The sequence below is a fragment of the Corticium candelabrum genome, chromosome 3, assembly GCF_963422355.1.
Source record: "Corticium candelabrum chromosome 3, ooCorCand1.1, whole genome shotgun sequence".
NCBI lineage: Eukaryota > Metazoa > Porifera > Homoscleromorpha > Homosclerophorida > Plakinidae > Corticium > Corticium candelabrum.
In genome coordinates this window covers 5,627,025-5,647,126 of record NC_085087.1, presented here as the reverse complement: position 1 = coordinate 5,647,126, position 20,102 = coordinate 5,627,025, and the positions used below count along the sequence as shown (strand labels likewise).

Here is a 20,102-nt window from a genome sequence, read left to right as displayed (position 1 = left end):
GAAATTTTTACTCTTGTACGCGATACCTTTTGGTTGGCAGCGTATAGCTTACAACAACTAAAGTTTCCGGTTTTTTGTTAGAACTGATGGCGTGTTGATAAACAACAACCTTTTCTTAAATTGTTCTATTCATAGCTCTAAAAAACGTAAAATCGTAGTCACCTAATTAATAAATTAAGTTAAATACACGCATATTCACAGTATTCAAATTTGAAACACTAAAAGACGCAAAATAAGTTACAAAACTTCTCAATAATTAGAAACAACAACTGTTTGCGCTAATCTGAACCTACTTGAGATAAATTCCTAAAGTACAGACAAACGAACAAACAAAGAAACTGTAGTTTATAGAGATATTTAATTGAAATTATTATATAGCTTGTAATAGTACTGATTTATGAAAATATATGTATTTGATGGACAGGAAGACAGAGAGACAGACAGAGGGACAGACAGACAGACAGACAGAGAAACAGACGGACAGACAGACAGATAGACAGACAGACAGACAGAAAAACAGTCAGACAGACAGAAAAATTAATTGGTTTTATTAAGGCTTGATGATGGTATGCTAGGCATACAGTGTACTTGACATGGTTGTAAAATGGAAGGTTTTTGAAGATTGTTAGTTCACATTATTATGATATGTTGCACTTTTTATCATACAAAAGCAAAAATTAAATTTAAAGGTAAATTTTAATAGCATTTTACTTTGATGCAAAAATTAAAGGTTTAAAACTTGTCACAAGGAATGTATGTGTATACAGTATACGCTGATTCTTGCTTGTAGAAAGGCATGTAGTGTGTAGGAGCTCAAATTAGGCTAATATGTCACAAATTATTTTAAACTATTGAAAAATCTTGTTAATTGTTTTTTATGTTTTTAGTGTTTTACAAGTTTGAATACTGTGCGCATGCGTGTTACGATGCATCTATGTGACTACGTTATTGTTGTTTGGGAGTACAAAACGGAGCAAATTTACAAAACAGCGTCATTCATCAATACGCCATCATTTGTAGCAGACTCGAGTAAAGTTTAGTTGTTGTGGGTCATCGATACTACGCTGCCAACTATACGATACCGTATACGGGAACCAATGGTATCAAATACGGGACCTGTGGTACCAATTACGGGACTTCGTACATACGGGACTTGGAACAATAATAGAGCCATGTGTAGAGCAGACTACAGCGATTTGCCGTATTATTTTGGAACTACTGAAAGTAGGTAAGCAGTCTAGTGTACTGACGAAACATCAACGACGATATGTTTGCGTACAAAGCGTGTGTTTGTGTATGGGTCTAGGGAGTTACTGCTAATAGTACACGCGTAGCGTAGCGGTACACGTTACCAAAAACGGTAAAAATGGGTCATCTAAGGTACAGCTGTTGTACAGTTTTATTTGTATTGAAATCAGTAGCGCACGTTACTCCATGCAGGTTGGGAGTGAGGTTGAAGCATGCTTATTCGCTTTGCTACTGAAACTTGGTTTATGTGTACCTTAGATATTTAATTAATTAAGAATTTGTTGATTCTTGAAACAAACTTAAGAAAAACTGATTGTCTAATCACGACTTCTGGAGACATTTCAAATCACAACATTTGTTCAGTATGGTTCCAACATACTAAAAGAATCCTAAATTATTAATTCAGGGCTGCATGCACTACGAACAGTTCAACAACTGCAGATAGCCTACTGAGCTTACAAACTTGTATTCAACACATTAGATACACTGATGGAGCTTGTGGCCATGCTTATCAAGGTTGACTGACAGTTTGCTGAAACTCTTAGCTATACACACACAACAAAGACTATTAATAGATTAATAGTAATTGATACTAATAATAGTTGATGGGCAATCACACTGTTGTGTAGTTAGTTGTGATGACAACAACTGTACAAAGCACTAATTGATTAAAGAACGTTATACAATTTACATGTTTACAAACGACATTGATAATCTTTCTCATACTGTAGCAGCAAGACATATGAGAAGTATTTTGTATTCATTATCAATTATTGCTTCTGTTGTGCAAAATGGATGTGGACATGGGAAAACTGAGGTTGAGGTTAGTCTCACAACAGGTTGTGTCAATTTTGCTATTGTATTGACAAGCTACTTACACACAGTCAGTTGAGTAACATATTTATCAAGTGTTCAATCTACAATTTGTCTCTAACGCTAAAAACAAGCTTTCTAACTTGTTCTCAATCTCTAAAGAGTCTACGACTAGAAGCAGGTGATGCACTCACACCATAGTGGTTCCTGCACGTGAAGAATGAATGTGTCGTTTGGACAGTGGACATACTTCCTCACAGATATTGTGCGATGTTTTGGAGCGAGGCAGCATTGGCAATTTGATTTCAAGTATACGTTGACTGTGTCATCTTTTGTGGATCTATAGGCTTGTGTCTTGCTGTGGCATTGACCCGAGCATTGTCTTAGACGCATTTGAACCGAACAGTTACCATGGTGGAACACCTGGAATGTAGTTGAAAGATTGCACGATGTTCTTGTGAAAGACTTCTGATGATGAGTACCCGCATTTGACAAATCAGCGTAAGCTGGATATGTATTGACAAAGATTCCCACGCAGAGAACTGAGAGAAGAACAGCTGAAATCATTCTCGTTCGTCACTGACAGCTCACTGTATACTCTTTGAGAGCGATCATGTGCTTGTGGATTCGATCAACACTGGCAACAGTCAGACGAACTTGAGCTTATGAGTATTTCCAGGGTATCTTATTCCTATCAGGAACTGATAAACACCAAAGGCGAGATTACGTACAAATTGAAGATCACGCCACACGTTTAACCCCTGAAATAGGTGTGCAAATGTGATCAATTGAGAGTTGTTCGATAACACGGGTCGTATAAACAAGATCCATATGTGTACCATATTGGTGTACATATCCGCTAGAATAGATTGCAGTGTTTTAAGATATTGTCAACCACAGCCTCTCTTGCCCATTTGATAAAGACGATGGTCATTGCTTATCTGCCGTTTATTACGCTCTTTAGATGTTCGTCAATTAATGGCATGTTTTCTTGTGCCACGTTTCATTATGGGCATCTCTATTTGTAGGTCAATTTGTAGGAGTCAGTGTGGGCCCGTGGTTAAAGGGGATTGTGAGGTGACATCTACAGTGAGCAGAAAAATATGTTGTTGCCATGTGGTGGTTGCTACAGGTTTGATGGATTCAACTCGTTGCGTGTTATTCTCCGTGTGTGCAAGTTTGTAGAAAGGTTGGTCATAATGCAATTATTACCACTGCCGTTATTTTAGGAGATTTTTATAGCTTTTTGTTTATAGCGAAGGGCGTTTTAGTTTTGTTTTGATTTGTTTGAACGCATAGTTTAGTGGAGGTGACCGTGATCGCTGGAAAACTACTGAAACTATAATGAGACAACGGCGTTTGTCTGCGTGCGTGTGTGTGCGCGCGCGCGTGTGTGTGTGTGTGCGCGCGCGCGTGTGTGATATGGGCAAGTATTGTTGATGGGTGTACTTGCGGGGTATCTGCATACTGTCGTTTCTTTTCTCGTCGACTGTGCGAATTTGGTTGACGGTCTTGTGTGTAGTTGCACTTGCGTTTCCAGAAGAAGGCACGCTCACTGCAATTCTGTGATGTGTTTAGTCCATGGAAGAGATCTTAGTCTGACAGGATTGTTGGAATGTGGGCTGATATGCTTAGAAAGAAAAGATTGTATGAGGTGATATCTTGGCTCTTTCGTGCACTAACACTGGAAAAGTAGCTAAGCATTGTTTTGTAAGAGATTTCCGTACACTGTAAGTGGGTAGGTCCGTGCATCGCCCGTATACATTGGGCAATTCTCTGCAGTTACACTCCAGCTAGACAGAGGTATGGATGACATCACTCGTCAACCCTCTTTGAAGTTTCCGTCTCAGAAATCACGGCTTGAGCACAGAGCCTCTCCTCATAATAATGTTTGCTCACGAGCCTCTTCAGAATAGAGAATGTGTGTGCCTTGCAATGCGGTATCCTTGTCTTTGGTAGAGCCTTATATGGGCTCTGGTGTACATTGTGTTTTGGTACATTGGGCTCTGGTATACAGATATGAATAAACTAAATCCATACTTTCCTCTTTCCTTTGGAAAATTTTATGCGCACTCCTGCATGGGGGTAACTGGAGTAGTCCATTGGTACGATTTTTCGCGTCCGGATGCATGGCTAACTGTTTCTTGATATTGCATTGACGTGTGCTCGCTGACTAGCAGAGACATCCTTGACAGTCATAGTTGCTACAGTAGATTACACATGTAGACTATACATGAATGCATCATCATCATGCAATAGGCAACAGTCCGAATCAATCCCATGTATAGCCGATTTCTATGTAACCGGTCTACGTTAATTGAGTTTGATGTTTACTGGTAGCCTGGCCCGCCCAACCATGAAATTCTGGCGACGTCGCTGCCATCCTCCAACACAGTGGTGACCATGCAGACTCCGACTTGTGACCGTAATCACATTGTAACAATAAAATTGATCACAAGATGTCGTTGCGCGGTACCGCTCCGTGCATTGCCTGATCAATTGTGTCTCGTGCATCTATCTATGCTAGATTACTACTGAGTCGTCCTACAGATTGACGCCCTTTCTGCACAACGAACGGAGAATGACACGCAACAAGCCAGTCCATCTCATCACGAATGATGAACCAATACGTCAGTAATAAATTCTTGCATAAGAAATATGCGACAACAGATAAACAAAACAAAACAAAAGGTTCTTGTATCATGAATAGCAGTAGAGCAGGAGTATGCAAGATCTTGTGGCGCGAGCACCTCAACGACTGGGTATCCAAGACCACCGACATTACAGCGCCTGTCCTGCGGTCACTTACTGTTACGTACAGTACAACACGAGGCTGGGCAACGTACGAGACAGTGGTTGATTCTGGACGACAGCCCGACGTACTGACAAGGAGTCTATTGTATGAAGAAACATCGGTGATCGACGATCCACCGTATGATGTAGTAACCGATCAGAACTAGGAAACAGACATCAGAACGCAATTATGCCAAAATCTGCATTTTCTTATAGTTAATTAATTATGAAATTGGTTAGGTTATAACTTAATCACTAGAAGTGAACGTCAAGACTGCCATGTTTTGACAAGCCACTAAAGGGTTACGTTTTCTATTGTTACTCTGTTTAGATGTAAACGACTTCTAAACATGTTTATAGCCTCTATAGTATATGGGGACACGGCCTTTTTTAATTAGTCGATTGTTTCTGCGTTTTCAATTGTTCTACCTATTGCAACTCATACATAATACCTTTACTTAATTAATAGCTATACTATAAAGTTTCGAGATTTGGGTAGCCAAACATAACAATCTTGTACAACATAATTATGGTATTTTGCGTTTGGGAGTAATGCAGTTAGTGACGGAGAAAAATTATTAGCGCGGACGTGGGCCTTTTACGTCAACTTGTTGGACAGTGGGAGTTGTGTTTGTCTAATTGTGTCATTTATAAGTTGAAATTAAACAACGTGGTATTCTTTCACCACGTTTTTCAATTATTTCTCAACTTGTGTTTGCTGCGAGTAGTGAGAGTAACCATTTAAGAGGCAATGTGCATTACTCATTGAGTCAAGAATTCGGCACTGACTTTAGTCTTATGTTTTAATGTCAAAGTCTAGTACAATCGCAGTATAGAGTACGCTAGTAATATAATGTGCAGAGATCACGTTCCGTGGTAAGAATTGAATACAGAAAATTCTAAGCTTTCCAGCAAAAATTTAGCTGAAGTCTTTGATAATTATAGTAATCAACTCCTACACGATTATCACGTGTACTTATACTTAATTAAATGTCGTCTTTGCACAACTACAATTAATGCATTCAGTAGATTGAGTCACGAACTAGGATGCATATATAGTGATGCAGACAAGCGGAGCGGTGCAATTCTTGTCTTGCGGCGTCTTTGACTTTCATGTACGTACACTTACTAATTAATTAACTTGCAACGTATCATCTCGGTACTGTATAATTATGTACATAGACCTCTCCACTAGATTAAACAAATATGTGATCAACCACGTTCATAAATATTGGAGCGAACTGAACCCCGAAGAAACCCTTGCTACGCCACTGTTGGTACATGTGCACTGTTCAAACAAAATTCGGGTTCACTTTTTACATCGTAAATCTGCTATATCTCGTTTACCCTAGGTCACTGAAAAGTGAAATTTATGCCGTTCGAAACCTGCAGAGCTTGGATTTCCTTTATCCGTGTTTCAAGCTTCCTGGTAAACAGGAAAGAGCAATATACGCTAGATGAAGGCTAAGTGGCTACGAGTACACATGCATTATCACACTATCATAATTCTAATAGGCAATTATCTAAAAACGTCACTATACACATCATGTACATTGTCCAGTTTTTGTCAGGCACAGTGATCTACTAGTAGGGAGTAATCGCATGTTAGTCGAAAAGCGAAATTATAGAAAAGATATCTAGATTATTTATTTTTCCAAAACCAGAAGTCAAACTCATCCACTGAGAGTGCACTTTCTGATCCTGTATTTAGCTAATGAGTAATAGGACGTAAGGACCAAACGTGTTGCAACCGCAATCTCATATTAGCCACTTCCGTGTAAAAAGTGAACGCGAACAGCCTTCCTACGTCATTCCCCGGATTGCCAATCCTCAGTTCCGTGAACGGCGGGGCGGGGCAAGACTTGGTTTGCAATCTATATACATCTCTGGTTACCGGACTTTTTATAACGATAATATATAGTCTGTCCGTAATCTTGTTCTACAGTTTATCATACATACCACCAAAGATGACGATCTTTCTCACTCCGTTTACAATTATTACATTTGTAATGAAACGGCTTTTAGTTAGAACTTCGAAGCTACAGCATCAGAGCGATGGCTCTGGTCATCAGAATAACCAGAGTTTTTGATAATTCGATTAGCTGTAATAGAACTAACGGCGTGGACGAATTGGCTGTAGATAAGATAATTGTAGCCTCGCAAGCCAGGCTCTTTCGCGCAGTTGCTGATCTAACCGCACGTGAATCACACGAGGAGGAGGAGCTTTTTACAGAATTGCTGCAGCGCACAACATGCAATTCCGGTAAAAGCTCCTCCTCGTCGTGTAATTCACATGCGGTTAGCGACTGCGCGGAAGAGCCTGGCTTGCAAGGCTAGATATGATGTCTGCTAGTCTATTGTTCTCATGTTTGATCAGTGTCGTCGTCTGTCGTGTTAGAACGACTGAAGGTAAGGCGAGGCAAGGACGTTTCGTGGCATGACGTGTCACCGTTGCAAATAAATCTCATACTCTAGTGTGAACACATGCAGGCGTTGCGTTTCTTGGTAACATCCGACGATTCTCGGATCGCTTGTCTTTCGAGCGTCTTTTTTTATATTTGGTTATTTTTTGGAACATCTCAAGTTTGGTGTTTGGTAACTGTTTGTTGCGAACTTGCGCAAGTCATGCATGGTAGTAACTATATATGAGAACGAGGTCGTTGCTATGTTGAACAAGGGGACTTTTGTGATGATTGTCTAAGCATTAGGTGTGTTCACAGTATGGTTTGCAAACCTTGGTGTGTTATGTTTTGATTTGCGTGATACGAGGAAATAGATTAGCTTGTAGCACCCAAGCTTTGTCTGCGCCAATCAGTGTCCAGTATTCGCTCACAATAAGTGACATATTCCACTTCCGCTACATATTGACCGGTCAATAATTCGGGCCGTAGAACTGCCTGGGGCTACTGGTTTAGCAAGACGTAAATTGTTTGTACAAGGACATCAACGTCTCAGCTGGCTGCTACACCGGTTATAGTGTATAAACGAATACACCCCGCTGCGCCCAGCTCGTTAGCACTCGTGCTTCGCCCTTGTGCCAACTCGTGGGCGGAGCGCAGTGTATTTCGTTTAACACTCGCCAGCGATCTATAACCTATATATACAGTACAAACCTTTGTTCAGACTGGACTGGGTGTGATCCATTGTTTGAGCAGGAATCTCTAGACTCATACTCCGCATGACAAACGACACAACACTTCGGTACTCTGTGCTAGCACTGCGATAGCGACGAAAACGACGTCATCTGTCATCTTTCACGGGCCAGATTCTTGCTGTTGACGCCCTGTTTCTAGCAGCATCCACCACAGTAAGACGATGATTTCGACTACTACTCTTGGTAGGTATGCGCTAGGCAGACTGCTACTCTGGTTACGAGGCGCTAAACAGCTAGCAATGTTTTGATAGCTCCAAACCAGACTCAAGTTACCGCAAACCTACCTTTGCAAGTACGGTTTGAAAATCCATCGCAAGCCAGCATTCCATGGGGCATGTGCAACGTTTAACACTAACTCGATTATGATAACAAGCTCAAACCAGACTCCCAAACCATAGCGTGAACACACTTATTGTACCTCAACTGGTTTGAACTATCAATAGGTTACCAATTTCTAATAATTTTTTTGCCTATTTTTGTTGGTATAGGAATTGAGTAATCAATTGCATTGTTGAGTGCTGAACGATGTAAACACGTGCATTCTTTGTTGTGATCACTTGTTGTTCGTAATAAAGTGCATGCATATGAATTTATCTTGGGAAGTACTGTAGTGCATGGCCTGCACAAATTCGCAGCTGCGGGATATTTCTAGTCAAATTAGTTAATTGAAACGTGATAGCCTCGTACCCTAGACACTCTCACATCATGTCACGAAGTGCTTGTTTTCAGACATTTCTTGCACAATTTATTCTATTTTAGATAAACGCTTAAACATATATATATATATATATATATATATATATATATATATATATATATATATATATATATGCAGCTCATTAATATTTTAATGTGACATTCCCCTTTTACAAGAAAATGTTTTGGACGGACTTACAGTTGTTGCGTTGTGGTCTTTGTCTACAGTAGAGTACTTGATTGGCGGCCCTGTCGTTCCTCCCTAATTGCTAGACGCCAATTCGCACCACTTACCAGCTTGACATGTTCATAAGAAGCGGCGTTGCAGTGCAGTGAATTTAGATGTACACATTGTTTTGTAAAAGGTTCTCGATCGTTCCCTCAAGATTTATAGTTAGTTACCTGGGTATTCTAACATTTTACTGTTGAGCATAATCTTGCATTGATTGCTTTGCTAGATGACTTACCCTTAACTTCGTTTGATCAATTTCGAGGAATGGTTAATTCAACTAAATCTAACCTGGGATCTGGACCTGGCCCTAGCTACGTGTGTTACGAGTGGATACCAATTTTTGGAACAAGGCGTGACGTTGAGCTACGAATAAACCTTTGTATACCACCTGACATGCTACTTCAAGTTAACAAATACAGTGGTAGTACTGAAGAATTAATTGGCGAAGCTATGAACTCCTCTTGCGATCGATTTGCTATTGGGATTGCCAACTGTACTGGCTTTAGCGTTAGACTTGTGGGCGAGACGTGCGAGGGAAGCAAACTGCCAAGCACATTTGTTACTACCTTTTACTACAGCACAAAAATGGTGTCCGAATCTCCTCTTGGTATGGTCATGTGTTCTACTATTTACAAAACGATTTTATTAATGATGTTGTTTGCAGATGGTTGTCAGCGTTCATCATGTGGGAAGGCCTCATTTTTTAGTCTTTCTAATATTCATACTATGGGTTATCGTTGCTACTGCAAGGATTATGATGGGTCGTGTGTTGGGTCGTGTGTTCCAGGTAATTATATTTGTTTGTTTATGCATTGTGGTGCTGCTTTAGCTTATAGTTTGTGTATAGCCTTTCAAGGTGCTACTAATATAACCAATGCTTGTAATTGTCCACCGCCACCTATAGAGTTTCTTGGAGAGATATGCTACTTGGGAGGCCACCACAACATAATTCAGTTGGATAGTCCAAAAACGACTTGTCCGAGCAATGCAAGTTCTAACAAAAGTAAGAGACTTCCTTAGAATTAGCTGTTGCTACTGTACTTTCACTTGCACGTGCCCAGCGCAGCATTGCCAGCAACATGCAGTGTTTTCTGCATGTGTATGTACGCAGCGTGCTATGTGGCAGGAACTCCGAGGCTGCTTTCCTGTTGTATGAGTGGGTACATGATGAGTGATACGATGCTTGTGTATCAACTCAATAGTCCACTGCATTTTTAATAACAGCTGTACTTTGAATAGAAGGGCCGGTCACGTGATTTAGGGTATACGGACACTCTACTTTTGCTGCTCTTTATTACTGTTGCTGCTTGTGTCTGTTGGCTTCTTGAGAGACACACTGACGCGATGTGGCCTACAATCGTTTATCTGCATGGAGAACACACACAGTTTCTATAGACCAACAGATGCATGGGTACATGCCATTCAGGTTATTAGATTTCCATGCACAACGCTAGCAGACATTGACTTTGCACGGCCGAGAAGGCGTTGGTCGAGCTTTCGTGCTGTGAATGCCGTCTTCTACGCCTGCCAGTAAATTTGCTGCTTGCTCATCATCTCCCGCGTGTCCTGCGCATGCCTCAATAGCTACTGCAATAGCAACAGCTTTATTGCAGTAGAGCGTCGCTAATTCCGACAGCAATCCTTTCTGGATTCTAAAGGCCGTCGAGAACTTAGTTATATGATTCTAGCGTCAATGTCAACTTCGTGACGTTGAAGTCGTCGGTGACGCTGGCGTTTCACGGTATTGACGTTGAAGTCAGCGTCAGATGTTAACGGCTTCGAGGTCGAGGTCAATGTTGAAAACCGGCCCCTAATCCGGATTAATTTATCTTTTGGTTTGATTACATGGCAGCTTGATGTAATCTCGTTTTTGTTAGTGCGAGCAACAGCAAGCCCGACAGTGATGTCAAGGTGTGTTTCAGGCATTCAGATAGATACATGCATACTGTACATACATTTTTGTTATTACTTACATTATGCGTGCACTAGTGACATTAAGGCCAGATTCAAGTATGCATACAGTACTGATATTTAGAATTATACAAATCACACACGCACGCGTACGTGAAAACACTACATATATACAGTTGAAGGAACGGATTGGGTCTTGCTTTATGCATTACTGTTTTCTTAATTAATTGCGCTTGCAAATCTACCAACAGTTTATGCATTGCAATTATTTGCATTCAGATGAGAAGAAGAATGTGGGAGTAGTAGCTGGAGCCGGTACACTGTCCTGTTTCGCTGTCATCCTGTTAGTACTTGCTGTGTACTTTTTCTATCGACGAAAACGCTTGAAGTATGTATTTGCATAAATCGTTAATTAATTAACACTTTACACTGTTTCATATGCTTATATGTTTAGTGCTGTAGAAGGTGAGTATGATTGTGATACAGTGGAAAGAGAACTAGACGAACAAGAAAAAACGCGCCGTGCTGTCGACTACGAAGTACCGTCTACCTCTTATCTCCCCAACGTACTGACATTGAATTCAGGGTATGGAAAATCACCCGTGGTCGACAGTCCAGCGTACAATGTGGCAGTCAATACGAATTGAGGCGACCAACAGTAGAATGCGATTACATTTAGTTAATTAGTTATTACTAGTTAAGTTTATTTAATTAAAGCAATCAAGGATTAGGATGTTAAATAATTAATTAATGAACTAGAAAAGGTAGTAAACAGTTGCATGTTTTTTCATGCAAAAAGACTATCATACGCCATCGAAGAGGAATATATGCTTTTTGCAATTAGTAGTTTGTGGCAGGTAGACTTGTGGCACAGTGTGTGTTAGGTATTTATATAATGACGTTCAGACTCGAATTCGTCATTACCCGGATGGTTAGAGAGAAATACGGGGAACGGCAGGGGCAAGAGAGACCGGATCGAGCTCTAGTGTATGAAAGTCTTGTGAAAACGCTATTTCGTTTATTTATTTCAAAATTTAGTAAACGTTTAATTAGCTAGTGAGTTGTCACGCGAGCAAGCAGCAGTGGCGTGAAATGTGACCGTGTGACCTGTGCTTGCCTGCCATCTAACGCGCGTTAGCCAACAGTCTATTGGGGTGTTACATGCGATCGTCGTGTTCTACGCTTGCACATTGCTGCACATCTGAGCATTTTTGCGAACTCCCTTTTGTTGGTTGAGTTCTCTTATTTTAGATTTGACTGGTAGCTAACTAATGGCTAGTGCCCATCCGCATCCGGTTGTACCTGTTGCTGACCTTGACTGTTCGACGTCATCAAAATATAGCGAAGCCGAAATAGTTGTCAGAAACAAGCTTGCGTCTTTGTATCGCTTGATTGATTTGAACGGGTGGTCTGATGGAATATATGGACACACCAGTGTAAGAAATTGTTATTAATTAATATATTGTATGATGATACTAATCACATATGTTTTGGTATTGATATTGTTTATAGTATTGTATGTACAGTATCACTCATTCTTATGTAATTGATTGACTGATCGATGCATCATGCACACACAAGTGAATGGTCCTACTTAATTGTGCTTATATACTGTTTAGAAAATTTTTGTTTTTGATTGTGTTTATTTACACATCACAGTTTGTTGTTGTTGTTAGCATATTATTTATTTTATTTATACTGTTGCACTTACAATGCAAACTAAAGAGAAAGAACAACAACAACAACAAAATAATAATAATAATAATAACAAACACAATTAATTAACAAACATTAATTAATTAAAGAAAGTAAATCTACAGTACCGTCAATCTGCTAAAGATAGGTCAATCAAAGTTGATGCTCTTTTTCTCAAAGAAGATTTCAAAAGGCGTTGGTAGACCAGAGTTACTGCAGAGCGTTAAGTATTACCCAAACAACACGTGACATGACTCCAAAGTGTGTTGCACTCTTTACCATATTTTGTCTTCTTAGTTTTTTTGTTTAGTTGATATATCTTTGACATTCTATGTGTGATTATGTTTTCTAATATGATGTGTCTCTGTTTCTACAATCACTAATTAACTATTTGTCATGTCTCTGAAATTTTAATTTCTGTGTTTAGGCACGTGTTCCATCCACAGACAATGAGTTTGTAATTAACCCGTTTGGCTTCTTGCCTCATGAAATAACTGCTTCGAGTCTTGTAAAAGTAGACATTGATGGAGAAATCATCGACAATGGTTTGACACGTCTCGGCATCAACAAGGCAGGCTACACCCTTCACTCAGCTATTTATAGCAGCAGACACGATATCCACTGTATCATACACGTTCATACAAGAGCCGGTGCTGCCGTTAGTTGTATGAAGTGTGGGCTTTTGCCAATAACACAAGATGCTCTTTTGGTGAGAGTGGTTTTGCAATTTGTTTGACTTTGTAGTTTCTGTGTGATTCTTTGTTTACTGGTTTGTTTTGGTTCTTGTAATAAAATTTACAAGATAGGTTGATACCAATTGGTGTAGAATTAGAATTTATAGTTTGGCATTTGCGTGAGATTTTAGTTTTGTATTTGGGATTGTCTATGTTTTATATTATTTATCTTTTATTGTTACGTGATATTATGTTTTGTTTGTATTTTGGTATGTATTTCTCAGCAAGTCTATAATAATAATATTAATCTCATTTCTCGTACATCATTTTACATGACGTAGTTCCCACTATAGGGGCCACACTAACAAATATACAGTACACACACACACACACACACACACACACACACACACACACACACACACACACACACACACACACACACACACACACTGGGTAATGGATAAGGAGCTGCCGTTTGTTACAGTTACGCCCCCTAGCCAGTTGGCTGGGTTCCTGTCCACTATGCAGGAGCTATGGGCCGTGCTAAGCAATTTCCTGGAGCCTGACCAGGTACTCGAAGAAGCATCGACTGCGATGCCAACTGTGGTGTTGGCACTCGAAGTCCCACCAGGACCCCAGTGGCCGATGGACTTTGTCGCAGATGGGGCCTTTGCCACCCTAGTCAATGACCAGGTACTCATTTATACTCCTGAGTCGAAAGAGGCAGTTGTGTGTGAGTTTTTTGCCTAGGGAAATTAGGCCATAGCTCATCATCACTATGACTTGAACCTGCAATCCAGCAAGGTTCCAGATGTAATCACTCCATAAGATGATTCTCTAACCAACTGAGCTATACCACACACGCACACACACGCACACACACACACACACACACACACACACACACACACACACACACACACACACACACACACAACTACATATCCTTAGCTGTGCTCTTCTTATGAGATTGTGTTTATGTTAATGTACAGTTGGGTGAAATAGCCTATCACAAATACGGGGGCATTGTAGTTGCACAGAATGAAAAGGAAGAGTTGGCTCAAGATTTAGGAGAGCAAAGCAAAGTCTCTTGTTACATTATTGTGCTACTAAAATTTGCTGTTGTTGATTTTCTGTATTGTCGTAACAGATCCTGATGCTTCAGAATCATGGATTGGTTGCTCTTGGCAGTACTATTGACGAAGCCTTTAGCCGGTTGCGATTGTTGGTGAATGCATGTGAATTCCAGGTAGGGTTTGTGTGTGTGTGTGTGTGTGTGTGTGTGTGTGTGTGTGTGTGTGTGTGTGTGTGTGTTTGTGTGTGTGTAATATTCTATGAACGCTTGAGATGTAGTTCTATGCAGGTGGATGCTTTGGCTGCAGGCTTGGAGAACATAGTTATGCCTGGTGTGGATAGCGAAACTACTGTTGCTGCTGCTAAAGTGGGTAGCAATGACTTTAACTGGGGACGTGGTGAACTTGAGTGGGAGGCTGAAATGAGAAAACTTGATTTGCAGGTGAATGAGTGTTGTGTGTCTTTCTGTTGTTTATACCTTTATGGAGGTCAATGAGTTGAAATCATTCTTGATAACAAACACTCATTTGGCACGTTAATTGGAAAGAATGTCTGTAACTGTACCACTACAATTGTTTGGGTTTCTAGTGGATAAGATTTGTGTAGTGCATGAAAATAAGTATAATCGAGAACACTTGTGGTTCAAACGATTATTTGCTTGTTTTTTGGTTGTACAACGTTTTCAATGTAATTTTTATAGAAATTGTGATGCTTATTAGATCTCTATTGTACTACATATTTGCATGGCAGACACTAACCTGAAGTGTAATGAAAAAAGTTGGTCAAACGTGTTGTATAGATTTACCCTATATTTTTACTGCTACATTACAGTTGTTGGTATTAAACAGTTCAAACTCGATGATGTTATGCTAGGCATACAGTGTGCTTGACATGGTTGCAAAATGGAGGGGTTTTGAGGATTGTTTGTTTCCATTAGTACATGTATTTACCATATACGGGATGTTGCACCTTTTATCATGCAAAACAAAATCAATTTTTAGAGTAAATTTTAATTGAACATTTACTTTGATACTAAAAATTAAAGGTTTAGAATTTTGAGATGAAGAATGCATATGTATGCAGTATATATCATATGCTGATTCTTGTTTTTAGAAATGCATGTCGTGTGCAGGAGCCCATCTCAAGTAGACTTAGATTAGGTTAATATGGCACAAATTATTTTAAACTATTGAGAAGTCTTGTTAATTATTTTGCGTGTTTTCAGTGTTTTGCAAATTTGAATAATGTGCGCATGCGTGTTACGGTGTATTTAAGTGACTAAGTTTTTGTGTTGTTTAGGGATACAAAACGGGGCAAATTTACAAAACAGCGTCATTTATCAGTACGCCGTCAGCTGTAGCAGAATCGAGAAAAGTATAGTTGTCGTTGGACATCGATAATACGCTGCCAACTAGACGGTATGGTATACGGGACTTGCGATACTGATTACGGGACTTCGTCACATACGGGACTTGGATCGATAAAACCTTAGTCTTTTGAAACCACTGAAAGTAGGTAAGCTGTGTAGTGTACTGACAAAACGTCAACGACAGTGTTTGTACAAAGCGTTTGTTTCAAACTTTGTGTATGAGTCTAGGGAGTTGTTGCTAGAAGTGTATGCGTAGCGTATCAGTACACGTTATTACGGAAAACGGTGAAAACTGGTCATCTACTAAGCTACTGCTATAGTACATTTCTATTTCTACTGAAAAATAATTCACTAGCGCGCGTTACTGCTAGCAAGTTGGCAGCGAGGCTTGAAGCAGACTTGTTTGTTTTACTATGATATTTACTAGTGTACGTTTGAATATAACTGGGATATATTACGTTTAGGAATATTTTTGTCTGCAGAGAGATTTTATGAATTGCATTATTTGTATATTGATATGAGCATCTGGTATTTGTCATACAACACAACAGGAAGGGACTCATAATATGATACAGTATTATGCTAGTTATTGTTAATCTCACTAAAGAACAAATTCAAACGTACGACTATATCAAACAACACCGAATGTACTGAAACTTGGTTTATGTGTACTTGAGGTAGTTATTTAATTAATATTAATTGATTCTTAAAACAAACTTAAGAAAAACTGATTGTCTAATCACGACTTTTGCAGACATTCCAATTTACAACATTGTTTCAGTATGGTTCAAGCACATTATAGAATTCTAAATTATTGATTCACGGCTGCATGCACTACGAACAGCTCAACAACTACAGATAGTCTAGTGAGTTTACAACTGTATTCATCATATTAGATGAACTGATGGAGCTTGTGGCTATGCTTATCAAGGTTGATTGTTGAAACTCTTAGCTATACATTCGCAACAAAGACTATTAATAGATTAATAATAATTGATACTAATAATAGTTAATGGGCAATCAGACTGTTGTGTAGACTGTAGGTAGCTGTGATGACAAAAACTGATAGGAGGCACTAATTTGTTAATTAAAGAACGCTATACAATTTACATGTTTACAAATGAAATTGATGAGCTTTCTCATACTGTGGCAGCAATATAGGTCAGAAGTATTTGTAGTCATTATTAATTATTGCTTCTGTGGTACAAATGGATGTGGACATGTGAAAACTTGATGGTAAGGTTGAGTCTCACAACAGGTTGTGTCAATATTGCTATTGTATTGACAAGCTACTTACACACAGTCAGTTGAGTAACATATTTATCAAATGTTCAATCTCCAATTTGTCTCAATCGCTAAAAACAAACTTTCTAACTTGTTGTCAATCTATAAAGAGTCTGCGACTAGAAGCAGGTGATGCACTCACATGATAGCGGTTCCTGCACGTGAAGAATAAATGTGTCGTTGGGACAGTGGATGTACTTCCTCACAGATACTGTGTGATGTTTTGGAGTGAGGCAACATTGGCAATCTGATTTCAAGTATACATTGATTGTGCCATTTTTCATCGATCTATAGGCTTTTGTCTTGCTGTGGCATTGACCTGAGCATTCACTTAGAGGCACTTGAACTGAACAGTTACCATGGCGAAACATCTGGAATTTAGATGAAAGATTGCATGGTGTTCTTGTGGAAGACTTCTGATGTCGAGTAGGAGCATTTGGTGAATCAGTAGAAGCTGGACATGGATTGGCCATGATTCCCACACAGAGAACTGAGACTAGAACAGCCAAAATCATTCTTGCCTTCATCTGCTGTATACTCTTTGAGAGTGATTGTGTGCTGGTGGATTCGATGAACACTGGCAGCGGTCAGAGAAACTTGAGCTTATGAGTATTGTCCAGGGAATGTATGATTCCACTGTAGTTATACCAGGAACTGATAAAAAAAGCCAAGATAACCTATACATAAGCCAAGATTACAGATTGAATATCACACCATACGTTTAACGCCAGAAATAGGTGTGCAAATGGGATCAACTGGGAGTAGTTCAATAACAGGAGCAGTATACACAAGATCCATATGTGTACCATATTGGTGTACATATCCGCCAGAATAGATGGCAATGACGTTTGAAGATATTGTCAACCACAGGTTCTGTTGTCCATTTGATAAGCAGGATGGTCTTTGCTTATCTGCCGTTTTGTACACTCTTTAAGATGTCCGTCAATCAATGGCATGTTTTGTTGTGCCATGTTCCATGATGGGCATCTCTATTTGTAGGTCAATTTGGAGGAGTCAGTGTGGGCCGTGGTTTAAAGGGGATTGTGAGGCGACATCTGCAGTGATTAGAAGTAGTTGTTGCCATGTGGCGGTTACTACTGGTTTGAAGGATTCAACTTGTCACATGCCACTCTCCGTGTTAGCAGCTGCTGTCAAATTGGAACAAAGGCTGGGAATATTGTACAGTAGCTATTACCACAGCCATTATTTCAGGAGATTTTTATAGCTTTCTGTTGAGAGCGCAAGGCCGTTTAGTTTAGTGTTGATTTGTTTGTACGCATAGTTGAGTGTGACCGTGATTGTTGGACGGCGTGTGTGTGTGTGTGTGTGTGTGTGTGTGTGTGTGTGTGTGTGTGTGTGTGTGTGTGTTGGCGGTCTTTGTGTGTAGTTGCATTGGCGTTTCCAGAAGAATGCGCGCGTTCACTGTAATTCTGTGGTGTGATTAGTCCATAGAAAAGATTTCAGTCTGACAGCATTGCGGGAAGGTGGGCTGACATGCTTGGAAATGAAAAAAACGTATGAGATGATTTCCTGAATCTTTCGCGTGCACCACATTGGAAAAATAGCAAAACATTGTGTTGTAAGAGTGAGTGGGCAGGTCCGTGTATCGACATAGACATTGGGCAATTCCATGCAGTTACACTGCAGGCAGGGTATGGTCGACATTACTCTTAACCCTCTTTCCCACTCGGAAATCCAGTTTGCCTTGCAATGCGGTATCCAGGGCTCTATTGTATAGTCGAACCCTATATGGTGCTCTGGTACATCGTGCTCATTTTTTTGTACATTGCGCATCCATATCCCTGCATGGAGGATACCTGGAGTAGCCCGTTGCTTACGATTTTTCGCATCCGGATGCATGGCAACTATTTTTTGATGATGGGTTGACGTGTGCTCGCTGACTAGCAGAGACATCTTAACTGATTTCAATACAACGAAACTGTTTTGAAATTTTCAGTCAACGTAGTAAGTCTAGTTGATACGGGAAGAGATCTCGACACTAGCGCTACCGCAGTGTACATGCAGGTGCTGTACTGTAAGTAACAGTATGTGACCGCAGTACGGACACCGTACAGCACATTGTCGGTGGCCTTGGATACCCAGTTGTTGAGGTGCTCGCGCCACAAGATCTCGCCTACTCGATCAACTCGTGGTCTGCTGCTATTCATTGATATCAGAAATCTTTGTTTTGTCTGTTGTCGCATATTTCTTATGTGAGAATTTATCACTGACGTATTGATTCATCATGATGAGATGGACTGGTTTGTTTCATTCGTTGTACAGAAAGGTGCACGAGACATAATTGATCAGGCAATGCATGGAGCGGTACCGCACAACGGCATCACTTGATCAATTTTATTGTTACAATGTGATTACGGTCACGAGTTAGAGTCTGCATGGTCACCACTGTGTTGGAGGATGGCAGCGACGTCGCCAGAATTCCATGGTTGGGGGCAGGCTCCCTATTGACATCAAACTCAATTAATTCAGACCGACTACATATAAATCGGTTATACATGGTATTGATTCGGACTGCTTGCCCATTGCATGATGATAATGCATTCATGTATAGTCTACATGTGTAATATAACTATCACGGTCTAGCTGCTCTTGCAAGTCATGTAGTCAAAAATTAATTAATGAGGAAGCAGAGCTTTTGTGCTGTCGGAAAATTCACCACGTCCCAAAGTTTAGGAGGATCCAGCCCTCCATAGCCTTCCACAACGACGCCACTGATGATGTTACGGTAGATCTATGGAGTGTACACACACACACACACACACACACACACACACACACACACACACACACACACACACACACACACACACACACACACAGACACACACACACACACAGACAGACACACACACACACACACAGACACACACACACACACACACACACACACGTAGGGTTCCAGGCTGATTAAAAGACGAACGGCAATTTTATGACGCTTGCTGCTATTTCCTAGTGCTAACTCTAACTATGCCTGACACGGCGGAATTCACACAATTCTCACAATCACAAGCGCCTTATCTGTGATCATTAATATTAACCAATCATCAAACTATAATTTCGTGCAGCGTTCGAGGTTTACAAATGCAATATTTTTTCTTCTATCATTTATATTACTCTTTATTTATAATAATATTT

The 20,102-nt window shown here is 40.0% G+C and overlaps 2 protein-coding genes and 1 long non-coding RNA gene across 4 annotated transcripts; all 3 read left to right on the top strand.

Moving 5' to 3' along the window:
• Positions 1-1,174: 1,174 nt before the first annotated feature.
• LOC134177149 (uncharacterized) lies at positions 1,175-3,734 on the top strand. 2 transcript variants are annotated; one of them, XR_009969439.1, is made up of 5 exons: positions 1,175-1,224; positions 1,980-2,071; positions 3,090-3,138; positions 3,194-3,250; positions 3,584-3,734. It is a non-coding gene; the product is annotated as an uncharacterized LOC134177149 (long non-coding RNA). The 2 variants fall into 2 exon arrangements; XR_009969438.1 differs by lacking the exon at positions 3,584-3,734 and adding an exon at positions 3,318-3,362.
• A 3,467-nt stretch (positions 3,735-7,201) lies between these two features.
• On the top strand, positions 7,202-11,632 carry LOC134177148 (uncharacterized). Its single transcript, XM_062643892.1, has 6 exons — positions 7,202-7,263; positions 9,163-9,543; positions 9,601-9,723; positions 9,784-9,939; positions 11,127-11,235; positions 11,302-11,632. Exons 2-6 carry the CDS (start codon positions 9,201-9,203, stop codon positions 11,492-11,494), a joined length of 924 nt encoding a protein of 307 aa, XP_062499876.1. The 5' UTR covers positions 7,202-7,263; positions 9,163-9,200; the 3' UTR covers positions 11,495-11,632.
• A 377-nt stretch (positions 11,633-12,009) lies between these two features.
• LOC134176836 (alpha-adducin-like) lies at positions 12,010-17,866 on the top strand. The gene is made up of 7 exons (XM_062643504.1): positions 12,010-12,283; positions 12,970-13,251; positions 14,212-14,304; positions 14,370-14,468; positions 14,583-14,735; positions 15,593-17,174; positions 17,241-17,866. Exons 1-6 carry the CDS (start codon positions 12,119-12,121, stop codon positions 15,671-15,673), a joined length of 873 nt encoding a protein of 290 aa, XP_062499488.1. The 5' UTR covers positions 12,010-12,118; the 3' UTR covers positions 15,674-17,174; positions 17,241-17,866.
• The last annotated feature ends 2,236 nt before the right edge of the window (positions 17,867-20,102 follow it).

What these genes read in the sequence shown, in the direction of transcription:
- LOC134176836 (XM_062643504.1), top strand. Translation starts at nt 12,119, where the DNA reads ATGGCTAGTGCCCATCCGCATCCGGTTGTACCTGTTGCTGACCTTGAC. An exon ending in TGAATGCATGTGAATTCCAG is followed by an intron (nt 14,469 to 14,582) that starts GTAGGGTTTGTG and finishes AGTTCTATGCAG; the next exon opens with GTGGATGCTTTGGCTGCAGG. An exon ending in TGAGAAAACTTGATTTGCAG is followed by an intron (nt 14,736 to 15,592) that starts GTGAATGAGTGT and finishes TGTGTTGTTTAG; the next exon opens with GGATACAAAACGGGGCAAAT.
- LOC134177148 (XM_062643892.1), top strand. Translation starts at nt 9,201, where the DNA reads ATGGTTAATTCAACTAAATCTAACCTGGGATCTGGACCTGGCCCTAGC. An exon ending in TGTTGGGTCGTGTGTTCCAG is followed by an intron (nt 9,724 to 9,783) that starts GTAATTATATTT and finishes GTTTGTGTATAG; the next exon opens with CCTTTCAAGGTGCTACTAAT. An exon ending in TATCGACGAAAACGCTTGAA is followed by an intron (nt 11,236 to 11,301) that starts GTATGTATTTGC and finishes TTATATGTTTAG; the next exon opens with TGCTGTAGAAGGTGAGTATG.